This window comes from Pseudonaja textilis, chromosome 2, assembly GCF_049901715.1.
Source record: "Pseudonaja textilis isolate UNSWEBS1 chromosome 2, rPseTex1.2, whole genome shotgun sequence".
Taxonomy (NCBI): Eukaryota; Metazoa; Chordata; class Lepidosauria; order Squamata; family Elapidae; genus Pseudonaja; species Pseudonaja textilis.
Window position 1 is genome coordinate 175,417,302 of NC_141991.1, and position 16,354 is coordinate 175,433,655.

Genomic DNA, 16,354 nt, shown 5'->3' on the forward strand with positions numbered 1-16,354 from the left:
GGCTGTAAGACTGGAGAATGACCCATGAGACAGAATTATAGAAGTCAGAGAGAAGCATCTTGGGTTCCCAACAAATATATCAATAATTCGAGTCAGAAATCACAAGCTTCTGTCGATCTCCCAATTACCTCATTCCAAATTATATACGTTTTGCTGGCTCTATATTTGATCATCAGTGCCTGAACTGTTCCTACAAAGGGCTATATAGCTTTCATAGAAGAAAAGGTTGTATGTATGAGACTGTAACAAAGGAGTCCTGATGAATGTTTGAGGCCAGACAGGATACCTTCAGAAAATGATGCAGTTGTCCCATAAATTTTAATTGCTGGTTTCAGCCAGCTGATTAAATCATGGTATCCAGTATTGACACAATTCAGGATACACCTGAATTGTGACCCTGACACTCAAGGCCTAATCTCAGTCTACACAGGTTTAATCTCTTGTCACTGCAGTTTGTTCACTTTTGTAGAGGGAAAAAATAAGAGTTGGCACCAGCAGATGTATTGAATAAAGACAATCCTTTATTGTATTTTCCTTTATTATAATTATGTCATATAATTATTAAATTATAATAATTTCCAACATTTATTACGGTTATTTATTAGATATAGAAAGGTAAAGCACCATACCTGAGGTCATGCTAGAAACATAACATCCATGCCATAACAAACATTTGGCGGTTATCAAGCAAAATGTCGCATGGCTACACTGGACTTCCACCGTTTTCATTGCAGTTATTAAGCAAATCAAGCATGGTTATTAATTAAGGCATCCTGTGACTGAAATTTGCCATTTTAATGCTGGCTTCTCCATGGATTCTGTTAGAAGCCAGTTGTGAAGTCTACAAATAGTGATCATGTGACTCACTGTGAGGGTCATAAACACTGGGAAGTTGCTAGGGATTTATGATCAAAGTGGTTGGTCATCTCACTACACTGGGCAGCAGAGAAGTCCAGCAGGATTCAGAGTGACTGGACAACTCTTTTTAAAGCTGTCCACCTTCACCTGAAGGAGGGATTAGAAAAGGTATCTTTGCCCCTGTCTCACAACATCTGGTTAGATGGCATATCATTGCCTTAGCGGTTGCATATCAAAAAAAAGAAAAGTTATCATTGGAGTGTGGAACATCTGCATATTAGAGACAAGGTACCAGGTCCTCAAAGATGAACAGCACTTAGAGCAGTTGAATTTCAACGTTATAGCAATGTTAGAGTTGATATCACTGCACTCAGGTTGCAGATTAGGGTGTACTTCAGGCAGCAGCAAGTGGATATACATTCTTCTGGGAAGGGAAAGCAAAGAGAGAGAACAGAATTCACAGAACAGGTTTTGCAATCAAAACTTCTGCTGAAGAACGTCTCCTCTCTATCCACTGGAACAAATGAAAATACAGGTAGCCCTCTACTTACGGTGCTTCGTTTAGTGACCATTCAGTAATAATGGCACTGAAAAAAGTAACTTATGACTATTTTTGAGAATTAAGACCTTTGACAGCAGCTCCATAATCACGTGATCAAAATTCAGATGCTTAGCACTTGGTTCATATTTATGACCATTGCTGTGTCCCAAGGTCATGTGATCACCTTTGGCAACCTTCTGACCAGCAAAATCAACGGGCAAGCCAGATTCACTTAACAACTGGGGTTACTAATCAACTGCAATGATTCACTTAATAATTGTGGCAAGAAAGGTCATAAAATGGGGCAAAACTCAACCTAACCAATGTCTCACTTAACAGCAGAAATTTAGGGCTCTATTGTGGATGTAAGTTGAGGACTACCTGTATTGTGAAGTTTCGCTTTCTTCTCAGCAAGGTATATCACCCTTGTCAGTGGTCTATACACGAAGTCTCATGGGTCCAGATGAAGACGAGGAAGATTTCTACGAAGACCTGGATCAGATTTTTCGAACAACTCCACCAGCAGCAAACACATTAATTTGGACAAGTTCAGCGCTAGAGCCAGGACAACTAGGATAGAGTTCTTGGGAGTCATGGGGTGGGAAAACTAAGCAGCAATGGCTTGCTGCTTCTGAGCAAGTGTACCGAGCCCAACCTGTGCGTTGCTAACATGTGTTCAGACTTGCAAACAAGTACAAAACAACCCCAGGTCCATGTTATCACCGCCTTCTTGACCATGTCACAGTATGTCAGCATGTCCTAAAAGATGTCATCACTTAGCCCATGCATGGTGCTGAGTACTGGACATATCACAGGCTGGTCTGGTCAGTCTTCAACCTGTGCACCTAGTCCCGTTACGCCGTATGGGCTGTCAGAACATCATTCCACATCAGCAGACTGCAAGATCCAGGCCACCTCTAAAGTTTTCAAGTTGTATTTAATGAATTAATTCCGGCAATCTACCACTTGTTAAGGCCTGTTCTGAAAAGTGGACAGAGTTAAAGGTATCATCATGCAGACTGCATCAAGTGTACTCTATTTAAAAAGCCAGATGTACCACTAATAGTTTAATGAAAACCACGAGACCGTTACAGTTGCCCTCAGGACCAAGAAGTTTAAACATCTACAGTCCAAAGAACAGGCAGAACGGACTAGTAGAGAAATGCAAGACTAGTAATTGCACAGGAAGGCTAGCAGGTGAAATGCTATGAAGAGATGCATCCGATCAGCCTTTTGGTTTAACCCTGTATGGTTTACATTTAATATGCTTTTGATATTGTTTTAATTGACAATGTATTAAACTTACACATTTCCGATGATTCTAAATAACATTTACCTCATCTCCAACTGTAAATGCTTGTCTTTATTAGGGACAGCTCTGTGTGTGTGTGTGTGTGTGTGTGTGTGTGTGTACACATATACAGATAAACTTTAAAATCATATTTGATGTAATTATTGAGTACATTTTTATAGAAATGAGCGTGGTAAAGACGACACAAGATGAAAAGCACTGATCTCCATATGAGAAGCAATCACAGGCTATTAAATAAAACTAAAAGCAATAAATAAAAGCTTTTTCTCAAAACATATGATTGTATTCAAAATTTATTTTTAAACAAAACAAGACAATCTTAAATAAACATGGTATTCTTAACATGTTGACAGACAATTCTAGATTAAGCATTTTGAACCATTGCTTTTTCTGTCATAGTGCCCTTCTACAATATTTTTAAGGTTTTTTTTTCCAAAATCAACCCCGATTTCTTATACAAGAAATTAAGTTGTTTATTAAGGTGAAGCATCAGTTTCCTTTAAATCATAAAGGTTTCACTAATGCACACACACACACACACACACACACACACACACTCGTACTTCTCTTACATAGTTCTTCATAGGTCTCTCACACACACATATGTGCACACACATACACACATTGAAGTCTGTCCAGCCTTTTTGGTTTTTGTATTACACTGCACATGGTGATCAGCATCAAGCCAAGTCAGCTAAGCTTCACTTTAACAGTGCAATGGATGGCATCAACCAAACTTCATAGAACGAACAGAAATATATCAACGTCATAAGCAAAATTAAGCTAGGTATGAGTGATAACAACAAACATGATAAAAAAACACAAGTGGAATGGCTCATAACCAGACTAGTTTGCAATCTGCAATCTTCCTCAGGAAGCAGCTCTTCCCGATTCACATGTAAAGAATGAAACATGCATTAAAAGCCTTCGTTCAAGGGGAAAGATGCCCTTCAAAACAATTTCTGTAATGTCATAAGGCAAACAAAGCTCTGGGGAATGTTTCATAGGATTTGTCTGCACACAAAAATGTGCATGCTCAAACACGCACCTTATTACTTTACACTGTGTGTATACCAGACAATTAAATGCACTGGCTCAGTAAATTGGAAAAACATCCAATTCCATAAATACTCATAATTATTGCTAAAATGCTACAAATTATGCTCTTTATCACAGAAGTGTCACAACCTAGGACTTAAAGCTGTCTTATTGGCAATGGATTTTGCAAATGTCCTTTATGGTGATAACATGCCATGCCCCTTATTTTTTGGGGGGTGGGGGGTGGGGAAGCAACGTAAGTATGAATACAGAAGAAAACAAAAGGCTTAATGCAGTGCCCCTCTCAATTTGCTTTGTGATCAAAGTCACAGTTAAACAAGTCCAGTTCACCATGTTAAGAGCAATCCAATAATGGGTGGGAGAACAAACTGAGTTAAATGGGGTGGGGAGAGGGGAGAGACAGCATGCATTTACAAATTGGTTATTATCTAGTATTTTTTTCTTTTACCGTAGCAATTACAGTTTGAATACAAAAACCCAATTGAAAGACCAGATTAATAGAAGGAAAAATCCAAAAAGAAGATCCAGTTGATAATTAAAGCTTACAAGTTCAAATCAGTAACAGCAAATTCACTTTGCCTTTGAATATACTGACATCTATTGCAATTTGATACTTAAGGATGACTAGTGTAGACAGAAAGATGCCCACTTTAAAAATAAATAAATATCTGCTTCATGAAGTTACATTCTTAAGAAGACAGTAAGAAAATAGGTCATATGTGAAATGTTTCTGAAATGCATCCCCTCTCCCCGTAACTATCAAATGTTCACTTACAGAGAAACAAAAACACCCCTTTAAAAAAGTCAGAATGGGAATGGAGATGATTAGCTAGGCTAATTACAGCACAGTGATTAAAATGGTTCTAGACAGAACCAGTTAGAGTTGGCCAAAAGATGCCCCCCATTGAAGCACTAATTCTTCCCATGTTCCACATCCAAGTTCTGGCTCACTGCAGAGAGACCAAAATAATTTAATCTGTATATACCCAGACAGAGATACACATTTTGCTATTCCTAAAGCCGAGTTACCTATTCATATGTGCTCTGCAGCAATCGCAAGAGGTAGGCATAGATCATCTAAAAAGCTTCTCTCCTTCTGCCCCACCATTTGTGCTTTCCAAAGCTAACTGCTCTTGTATTTACATGGTTAGCCTTTTAGTGAATGCAGTCCAATGACCAGAAAACCATCTGGAACAAACGAATAACTGTGCTTGGCATACATCCCATAGATTTTGCAGTGGACCTACGCAGAATTTATTCCCAGTGGATTATGTCCTTTGATTAATAGAGTAGCTTTTGCTATACTGAAAGATGCTGTTTGTAGAACTTGCTGCAGAACATTCCTAAGAAAATCCTGGAACCAATCCTCTTGATTTGATTTTGTACATAAAAACAAGGTACCATTTGGCCAAGACTATAGATGTAGTTTTTTTTCACAGATGCAAGTGCCATGCAAAATAAATTAGAGAACAGATATGAAAACATACAGGTAATAAAACTATTGAAGGTAGATCTTTTAAAAGCATTTATATAAACATAATTTGTGATACTTTCTCTTTTCTCTTTTCTTGAAATACACAGTCACAAAGCTGTGGCTATACATCAAGGATCTCTTCTGCAGTGCCTCCACAGCGTAATCTGTAGCGTCCTGTCCTCCAGCTAATAGTAGGATCCCACAAAGCTGAGAGGAAAATGTATATCGTCATGGATTCTCTGATGAACCATGCAACTGCATAGTCAAGTTTTGAGAAACACAGAGCACTGCCCTAAGGGATTATATGAACAGAAGTTCATAATTAGTAACAATTTCACCAACTAATTTAAATATTTACTTAATAAGCTTAAATTAAAAAAGATTACTATAAGATGCAGAAAAAATAAGTAGCTTAGCAGCTACTTTTTAGCTATTATTTCTAATACTCCAGGCGAATCTGTAGCTCATATTTTTAAGAAACAACTATTCTAAGTTAATTAGGAACTAAAGGCACTATTAGAATCTTTAATAAAAGTATGCATGTCAACACTTTTAGTTTTACACAGACTAATTAGGATCCTGAAAACTTTGCATAAATCATTTAACATGGTGCTTTCACTATGTAGACCCACTCTACATTTGTGGTACAAAGAGGCTAAATACAGGTAGTCCTCGACTCATGACCACAACTGGGACCAGAATTTCCATTGCTAAGCAAGGCAGTTGTTAAGTGAGTCATGCCTGATTTTACTATCGTTTTGCCATGGTTAAGCAAATCACTACAGTTGTTAAATGAATCTGGCTTCCACTATTGACTTTGCTTCTCAGAAACCAGCTCAAATGATTGCAAATGATGATTATGCTGGTTGCTAAGTGTCTGAGTTGTGATCGTGTGACCGGGGCGATGTTGTGACTTAAGTGTGAGAATCACTATTTTTTAGTACCACTGTAACTTTGAATAGTTACTAAACAAAAGGTTGTAAGTCAAGGACTACCTGTAACCGCAGCCAAAAAGCACACTCCTTCTTCAAAGTCTTCTGGGTACATAAATGGATCACCAGAAGACAATTTTACTATACTAGCTTCATGTTATGGACTCAGAGGGACATGCTGAAGGAACCCTACATAGCCTTGTTTCTACAGTGTTTACAGGTAGTCCTCAATTTATGATCACAACCGAGACCAAAATTTATGTTAAGTGAGAAATTTGTTAAAAAAAATTTTTTTCCCCATTTTACGACTTTTCTCGGCACATTTGTTAAGTAAATCACTGCAGTTCTTAGGTTAGGAACACAGTTGTTAAGTGAATCTGGTTTCCCCATTCACTTTGCTTGTCAGAAGGTCGCAAAAGGGGATCTGAGCCCCGGAGGCTTCAACCATCATAAATGGGGAGTCAGATGTCAAGCATCCGAATTTAAACCATGTGACCGTGGGGATGTTGCAGTGGTCATCAGTGTGAAAAATGGTCATCTCACTTTTCTTCAGTGCCGTTGTAACTTCAAATGGTCACTAAATGAACTGTTGTTAAGTCAAGGACTACATGTACATGCATAATTACTCTTTGTGACACTGTTTGCTTAAATTCCTCATCCAGATTTCAGACACCTAACCCCCAGCTTTTATGACATTCCTTCTCTGTCCCAGAGATTTTTTAACTCTCTAGATTTTTTTTTGGGGGGGGGGGAGAGGGGGGAGAACAGACAACATAAGAAAGAAAAGGAATTAAGCAAAACCTTAGATGTCTTCAACAGAAGATCTTTCCACTCAGATAACATCCCCATTGATTATAATCCAAATACCCTCAGTTAGATGTTAATTATTACTCTTAATAATATATATTATCCAATTTGTATATAGGACAGATTGCCAACTCAAATTTCTGGCTCATTTAATCCAAAAAAGTTGGTAGATGTCTTTGAGAATATTTGTGACCTTCAATCTTTCATATCAATCAAATGGCTAAATGTTTTAAAATGTTCTATTGCATGAAACTGTGCTACTCATGACACAAAAATACATTAGTATTTGCATTTTGCATAGTCTTCGTTCTGAATTTACAGATACACTTAAAATGTTATAATGGTTTTAAAATATTCATGCAAAAAAGCATGGTAATTAATTTACAAAAGAAATTTTATTATATCTGAGTCTCCATTTAGCAGAACCTACCTGGACAGCCCTGAGTTGAATGTAGTCAAATATAAACCATGCCAAACAATGACACATAAAAAACACCATTATATCCCATTTGAACATATGATGAACTGCCCATCCAATAATCAAACTCGCAACAAAGCATTCTGAGATTGGCTCACAGATTATTGTGGCTGGAAGCATGTTAATCCGTAGTTTGGCCCACCTATATTTAAGAAATTAAAAAAATATATTTAAACAGGAGAAATTAATATAACTGCATTCAGAAATTGATAAATGAAAGTTAATTTTAAAAGACTTCTGCTGATCTACGGGAAATCTGATATAAAATGGATTTTTTAAAGCTGGTATTCTTTCCTTTTTGAGCATCAAAGGTAAGACTGCAATTTTATTTATTCTTATTTAGGAGTGGACACTACAGAATACTCTGTATCTCAATGCTGAACTACAAGAATTGGAGTTAGAGTAATGCTGGATTAAAAAGCAAATGAGATTAGAATTCCTTAAAGGGTAACATTTTCAGGCTGACAATGAATTAACTCATTTTACTTTATGGATTACATTGTACTAACAGCCACATTTTAACAGTTGCCAGCACTTTTTCTTAAATAAAATATATGATTAGATGAAAACAGATTGACGTAGATCTAATAAATTTTACCTCGGTAAACTTGAATTTGAAGAAAACAAGGGGACTATAATAGAGTGACAGATCTATAAACAATAATTTACCTGTTGAAAATCTAACTCAAATCCTAACCCTACATCCTTCACATTAAATACTTCAGATCCAACTCTGTGTAGTTTGCCACAACTCTGCAATATCATCTACCATGTTAGAACTAACACAAACCAGAAACGAATCTGAAGTTAATTGTGATTTCTAGCACATCAAACAAACAAATAGATTTCAGAATTAGCATCAAGGACAATCTGCTGAAACCAGACTTCTCTAGGACAAATACCAAATCCAGGTACAATCAAAATCATTATGCTCTGACTCGTACATGATTGCTTTTTAAATGCTCATATTTAGTAACAACCAACTTAGAGCAGAAGAGTCATTGCTTTGATGTAATTGTGTCCACATACACCCCAATCAAATCTTTTCATTTACAAGCTCACACAATACAAACAAAATTCAACATAATATGTATTGTAGCTTACAATGTAGAAGGTAATTGATTTCATCTTCATTTGTTTCATTCCCAGCATAATTTTGTGTCTGCCTTTACTTAATGAATCTCAGGGTTTTAGTTTTTAAAAAAACGATATCTTTCATGCCTAAGCTGTTTGTACATTTTTCTCTACAAAAGATGATTCGCCTAAACTAATTATGACTGGCATGCAGCTGGCCACTATGTTAATAATGCATATAAAGACCACTTTCATCTGACATGACTTGAAAGCCAAATTCGAGTCTAGATATTAATTACAAAATCAAACAAAATAGAGAATGTTTCAGAAAATTTGAAATATTTATTAGTACATGGCTTAATTAATTTATTAATACAATTTTAATCACACAATATTAAAAAATGAAATCCAAATAAGCTGTCAAAAATCCACAGTTGACTGAAAAAAACTCAAGAGTGAATAGAATTATATATTTTATTCATTTTGAATGGAACTTCTTTGACCTAAAACATATGCCAAATTGAAGGTGTCAATAAATGAGATAATAAAAAGTTGGATTTTTTTTACCTTATCATTCTGGACTGAAACTGTGAAATTGAATAAGAGCCAGAGTTTTGCATTGCAACTTGTGAAGCCATTTGAAATTTCCAACCTCTGAAAGAAGGAATATAACCAAGATAAATAATCACATTGTTGAAGGATGTTGGTTAGCCATTTTTTCTTTAAACATTGGAAAGTTAAACACTAATTGAATTTGCTTTTTAAATACTTCATAACTACTGTCACGGTGCTTTAGATTTGACCCTAAAAGCCATTCTATACAAACAAATTAGAACGGTTGTCTGTGTCTTACATTTCTAATGCTCTCATACAAACTGAGCAGGGCAGCTCTAACTAAACAAAAAACAACTATAGGCACAGTTTAAATATTCTTTAAACACATATAATTAGAATACCATGTCAGGAGAAAGTTTTCTGTTTAACATGTAACTTTTCTATATTTCACATAGTTTATATGTGAGTGGCTATTAATTCATTTAATCAATACAATAAATCAATATAATCAAAATATATAGACACTGAATGATTAACCACAGGACCAATATCATGATTGCTTATTTCTTCTAATCATCCTGTTAACTAGAAAAACATGAATAAAGTTTCAGATTTCTTTGAAAAATAAATGAGACAAATTCCTTTCAGATGTAGGAGAGCTTTAGCTAAGTGCTGTAAATAATTATATGAAAATAGAGAACATCTAAAGAATTGCCCCAACATCCCTTATTGCAATTTTTAAAAACAGTCTATGTCAGAAGTCTCAAAATTGCATTTTGAGGGTCATACTGCAATACACATACTGCCAAGAGACCAGAGTTAAATATAAGAAAAATATTTATGTTTTGCAGTAATTTAATAAATTTATTTTTAATTGTATGCAGTTATATTTTTGAAATTTTGATATTACTGTATGAAAAAGCTTTAGTGTTGCAACCTTCAGACTAGCAAATGAGTGCTAAGGTAGCACCCATAACAATTTAAGTTGAAATCCTTAGTTCATAGGCTAGTTTACTCTTCTGATGGCATAGTGACATGGGTAAGTGATCCTTTTTACTTTCTTTAAACCCTTAATAATATGTGCTAGAACTCTACTGTAAAAAACAAGAAAAAACATGGCAGATGATGATAAACACTAAAGGTAAACTTTTCCTGAGAACATTATCATCATACCTGTCAGCTATTGCTTTAGCCATAAAGTAATCTTCAGCAATATACTGTGCAAAAGCTATAAGTCCTCCAGCTTGGTCCAAAACATCTTTTCGCATCAAGCAAGACATCCCTGTTACACATTTAAAGCCAGTTATGTGGGCAGAAATGTAGGTCCTTGGATGGGAAGTACCAAAATATACCTTTAAAAAAAAGCATGCCTTGGTCATGGTCCTGTAGTGCCCCTTACATTTAACACTTGCACAGATATTCAAATATCTGCCTGCACAAATTACAGAGGTCGCACAGTCTTAATAAAGATATGTAGTAAATGTTTGAGCTTCCTTGGATTTTTCCAGCCATTTGTAACATCTTGCTCATTTATATACAAAAGAACTTTCTCATTATGCAGTCATTCTTATTATTTAATGCAAATCTCTAAATAAAGATTGCCATTGTTTCTGTATTGATCTGAATGTAGATTATCTTAAAACTGAAGTTCTTAAGAGTACTTCATCACTTCTTCTGTTAGTGAACATATAGAAATTGATAAACAATTATTCATTTACCTACTTCACATGAAATGAGCCCACAACATAAAGCAGTTCAATGAATTTATCTATATTGTCACTTTTCAGTTTTTTTGTTCATCTACAAAAGTTTTTTTCTTGGTATTAGTTAAATGACTACAAGGTCAACGTAAGTACAATAGAAATTATTGGGTACAGCAATAAAAGGGGAAAATGGGAGAAAGAAAAGAGGGATGCAATAAAGTAAAAAGTATTACAAATATTTTTCTCTAATACTATTTTTTCTAATCCAATAACAGTAAACTATTTCTTTGTACTATATATGATGTTTGTACTTGAATTAGCAACAAAAATGTTGTGACAGCAAGCACTATTCAATTCAGCATTAAGGCGTAAAGTTAACAAAGCAAAAAGCCTGAAATTTCAAATTAGAGAGCAACATCTGCTCAGGAACTAACTACAAACAATTGATTCCTTTATTGTCAATGTGCCATTGTATATGAATTAACGCTGCTATATTTGCCATTTAGGAAACTTGAGTTCATGCAATCCTTTATAAATCTGTGAGTTCATCCAAATTTAAAAATTACTACCTCTGTGGTACTAACAATGTATTAAAATTCAGAACTCCAAAGAAGTTATTAAACGCTGCAAGCAATGGCCTCCTACAAAAATATATGCTACAATGAGTGAATCATCAGGAGGAAATGCAACAGCCTTTTCACTCAAAGCTATTAGAAAGCCCTCCATGTAAAATGCTACATGTAAAAGTAATAAACTTTTTGCATAATGAATTGGCAGCAAAGTACTGATAGTTAAATATCACTATTCACAAATATCAGACTATCTAGAATAATATTTTGGAGTTAATATATGAAGGGAAAACATGGAACCAATTTTACTACAATAGTGAATATTTTTTATAGTAAGATGTTTACATTTACTGATTCTTTTTTCAGCTTTAAACTATTATAATTTACAAAAATTTAAGTCTACGAAACTGAGCAAACAAACAAAAACTTACCTGTTCTAGAGTGGCAGCAAAGCCCTGTCTATCTGCTACATAAGGCAGGCCATGAACCAAACCAACTTTTTCAGTCATTTGATTGGCCATATCTGTAAGTGTATCTGGATTAACTGAAAATAAGAACGCTGGTTAACATCAATGGCTTAATGTTTTAAAAAGAAAAAGTTACTCTCAAGTATCAGGTTACTACCTCACAGTATGAAATCTTATTATCTAACAAAAAACAACAACCCCAATGTGTTTTCCTAGTTCTGGCTGCTTTGCTGAACATTATAAAAGTGAGGGAAATTAATTTTTTGTTACAGAGTCCTAATTTGACTTGATAACTCAGTAATTATAGCAGTAATCAGAGTCCGGAGAATAAATACCATCCAACTGAGCTAGTTGCTATCCTGCAAATAGCAAATGCAAGAATTGAAAGGAAAAAAAAAACACTATTGTGGGAGTTCCCCAATGACTTGCCTCCAGGACATCTAACTTGGAATCTGAAAGAAATCCTGTTCCATCTAGATACATAAATGGAAAGTTGGCATACATTCATAACATATTTATATCCTACTTTTATTTTTGGATCACTCAAGCAGGTGTACATAATGCTCATGCCTCCTATTTTCCTCAAAATAACCACTTTGTGAGATGGATTGGGCTGACATAGAGCATGGTTGTCCCAAGTACATCTTTCATGCCTTAGGGTCATCAAACCAGCACTAGCATCATTTTTATTATTTAAGAATTACCTTCTTAGAAATAAAGATGAAGCTACACAGGTAGTTATTGTGCAATGACTTGCCTTGAAACATGCCAACCCTTCTAGGATAGATAGATAGACAGACATTGTAGAGCTCAATTGGAAGACTACACAGGATCGCAAGAAGCAACCCCAACAGTTTGTCTCAATTTTTCCTAATGAATACAATGATATTTTTGAACAGTAATTTCCATTACTGATTTTGAGAACAGGCATTCTTCCCCTCATGACTGTCTGCTAGGGAATGATTTAAAGCATGGGTGTCAAACTCACTGTGTCACATTGTTTCGTGACACTTTTCCCAATTGCAGAGCTGAAGTGGGCGTGTCCTACACATGATGTATATGGCCATTGGGCTGCCAGTTTGACACCCCTGACTTAAAAGCTCCAAAAAAATCAAACAACCATCTGACAGTATTTGCTTCCATATGTTTCATGTTACCTGTGCCTATGAGAATGACTATAATTCTATTTCCACAAAATTTCTAATGTCTTCTTGGCAGAATGTAATTTGATTAAGTGCATGATACCAGCAACATTTAATATTATTATGTTACTTATTTCAATAGCTTCAATCAGGAACTTTTCCAAAATAACATTCTGTGGCACTGAAAGAAATCACTTACCTCTAATGCCACTATCACAGATCCATATGAGATCGTATTTGGCAACTTCATATGCTGGCATCAAATTGTTGATCTTTGGATTTATTCCAACTTTTTTACCACCTTAAAAATAACATCTAAGTTGTTAGTCATTACTACTAACGAGACATAAGTATTGTGCAAACTCTGCTGAATTTATTCATCCATCTATCCATATACCATACAGAGTTGCTTGAAAAAGGTAAGGTACCTTTATTCAAATTGTATGTTTCACTGTATCTACAAGAGAACAGAACCTAACACAGCCTCTACAATAGTCTAAAGTTCATGGTACTCTTCTGCAAATTTGATTGTATACTTCGTATTTGTGTGCAGTTGTTTATAGGTTCAAAATATGAAAATATGGTAGATTCAGAAGTTTGGATATCTTTTCAGTCAGGAGTTTGTAACATCTCATTTTCCAGAAATAAGCTTCCAAATTTTTCTTTAGTCTTCTAGATCAGAAATTTTCTTAAGTCTCCTACATGCATTGATTGCATGTTTAAGCTTTCTTCATAGATTTTAAATAATATTCAAGACTGGAGGTTTAAACTTTCCTATAAGTACATCATGGAGTTATTTTCGACTATTATTTTCAGCTTCTTCATTGATTGTGGGATACCAGGCTCCTATGATTTCTTAATATTTTGTCAAACTCACTCTTTCTTCAACCTACACAGCATTTCCTGTGATAGTAGCTGTCACATAATCACTAAGCAAAACAAAGTCACTCTTCCCATGCTTAATGGTTGGCAAGGTTTTTCTTCTTCAAATACTTTACTCTTTTTGCCCACCCACCCCAGTTGTATTTTGCCTGGTTATCGCTGAACAATTCAAGTGTTGTTTCATTGTTCTAAAGCACTTTGTTCCAAAACATTTCAAGTTAATCATGCTTTTCTTCTGCATATTTTGCACAGTGATTTTTATATTGAGATCAAAGAAGAGATTTCATTTGCCAAGTCTCTCATGCAGATCACTGCAATCCTGTACTGTGAACATGTGAACAACTCCAGTGGCAGCAAAACTTGTCAGCAGCTTATCTGCATTGGTCTGTGGGTTCTGTTTTGCAAACCTATCTGGTTTTCATTTCTAGCATCAATGTTTCTTAGTTTTCAAGATCTATGTTCTATTGTTCCATGTAACTTTCATTTCTTAACTTTTCTCAGGCTGAAAATGCAGACCTTTCACAGTCACACCCTGCTTTGCATTGAGTGAATTACCTTCACTTTCATATGCTCTGAAAGCTGCTTAAAGGAGGTCTATGACTGTTGAAAGCAGAAAGAGGAATCTCAATTTGAGAAATGAGAAGTCATTCATCTGTATACGTGTTTTAACATACTTAACTATACACCAAATGAGTCAATCGTCTTTTGAGACCTTATTAACAACTTTATAGTAAAAATAAAATCACACTGAATCAACTGAAAATGTTGTTCAACTTTTATACCTGCTATATTCTTTGTCAACTAGACATAATAGTACGTATACATTCAGATTTAAAGACCGAACTGTGTTTAACTCTATAACATGTAGATGTAGTGTTAAATTCTGTTCACTTAGTATTCATTGAAACATACAGCTTGATCAGGGTAGGGTGTCTTAAGTTTTGTCTGCAACTACTTGTGCACACACAACTACTCATGCACGCACAGTTTTATGAATAAAACTGAGATAAATATTCGTGCTTGTGGTCTTAAGCTCTTCACCCAGCAACTTTATCCAGAATTCTTGCCTGTGACCTGAAGAATGATATTTTGCTATAAATGTATAATATATATAAGCTATAGGTTTAACAGAAGTAAGCAAATGCAGTAATTCTTATTTGGTTCCTTCTGTAAGGATCAGCAAAACAAACCAAGAAACCTTCACATAGATTTTACTTAGGGGCAAATCCAAACTGTTCTTTCTTGGCTCACTTAGTAATTTTAGTCGTATCCCTTTCTCTTAGCTCAAACTACCATACAGAGCTGCTGTTATGGAAATAGATTCATTAGCATAGAGTAATATAACTACTGCTCAGTCCTGTTCTCAGAAGAAGCCCAGCAGGAAAAACGTATAGGAATAACATGCCACCAGCACACTGGTTCATTTTCAGTAAGGACAAATGACATTTTTACTACTAGTTTGGATGGAGAACCTAGGGAATTGTACTTGAACTCTCATATGCTTTTATAATATACACAAATAAATTTGTAGAAATTTCAAAATTTCAAAATTTCCATGAATTATGAATTATGAATCAACACATATTTCAATACAAAAATAACTTTCTGTCAAAGTGGAAAGAATATTAACTTATTCCAGATTTCTCTCCCTCCTTCAGTCAGTTTCTTTAACAACTTTTCTAAGCAATTATTAAAAAGGAATTTTATAACTTTTCTTACCTATAAATAATCTTGCATCAATGTTGGGGTATTTTCCAAGCAGCTTTTTACAGACATCAATGGCAGGATCATCATGATCTTGCACACAAAGAAGCACTTCATACTGGGAGCAAAGAGAAACAATGCAAGATGTTATATGTATTAATTTAGCAAATGAATTTATCAACAATTCTTACCCATTTTGGACAGTTTACAATATACTAGCTAACAAAATGACAAAACTCTAAAAGTCACTAAAAATTTAAGAAGATATTTGGAGCCTCTCCTGAACTTTAATAAGGGGCATGTCTCAATTCCAATAGATGTTTATTCTATAAAGTAGGCCTCACAACAGAAAAAGGCGAATAGTACATATTTCTACAACAAAGCCTGCAAAAGACACTCCATATGTTATTTAAAATCATAGGTGGGATTTAAAATATTTAACAACCGGTTCTGTGGGCGTGGCTAGGTGAGCATGGGTGTGTGACTGTGTGGGTGCGTTTTTTTCAGCAACCCCCCCCCTTTGCCCCTTCTGGGCCCCAGGGAAGCCTCCTGGGGGTCATTTTTGCTCCCAGAAGGCTTTGCTCCCCGGAGCTCAGGGGAAAAAAGCCTGGAAAGGGCACACAGCACCCCCCACACTCCATTTTGGGGCCTTCTGGGCCTCAGGGAAGCTGCCTGGGGGGGGGGGACATTTTTGCTTCCAGGAAGGCAAAAAATGGAGCATGGATGTGTGTGTGTGTGTGTGTGTGTGTGCTGCGCCCCCCCCCTCCATTTTTTGCTTTCCTGGGCCTCAGGGAAGC

General features: G+C 35.5%; 1 protein-coding gene across 1 annotated transcript in view; it reads right to left on the minus strand.

Annotated features, from left to right (window-relative positions):
- Positions 1 to 2,986: 2,986 nt before the first annotated feature.
- Positions 2,987 to 16,354, minus strand: part of UGCG (UDP-glucose ceramide glucosyltransferase) — a 42,694-nt gene continuing 29,326 nt past the window's right edge. Inside the window, exons 3-9 of the mRNA XM_026713407.2 lie at positions 15,573 to 15,675; positions 13,171 to 13,272; positions 11,794 to 11,906; positions 10,264 to 10,442; positions 9,103 to 9,189; positions 7,414 to 7,603; positions 2,987 to 5,536 (exon numbers count right to left, since the gene is read on the minus strand). Coding sequence (XP_026569192.1) covers positions 5,366 to 5,536; positions 7,414 to 7,603; positions 9,103 to 9,189; positions 10,264 to 10,442; positions 11,794 to 11,906; positions 13,171 to 13,272; positions 15,573 to 15,675 — 945 coding nt within the window. The 3' untranslated portion in view covers positions 2,987 to 5,365. The remainder of the gene's footprint in view (positions 5,537 to 7,413; positions 7,604 to 9,102; positions 9,190 to 10,263; positions 10,443 to 11,793; positions 11,907 to 13,170; positions 13,273 to 15,572; positions 15,676 to 16,354) is intronic.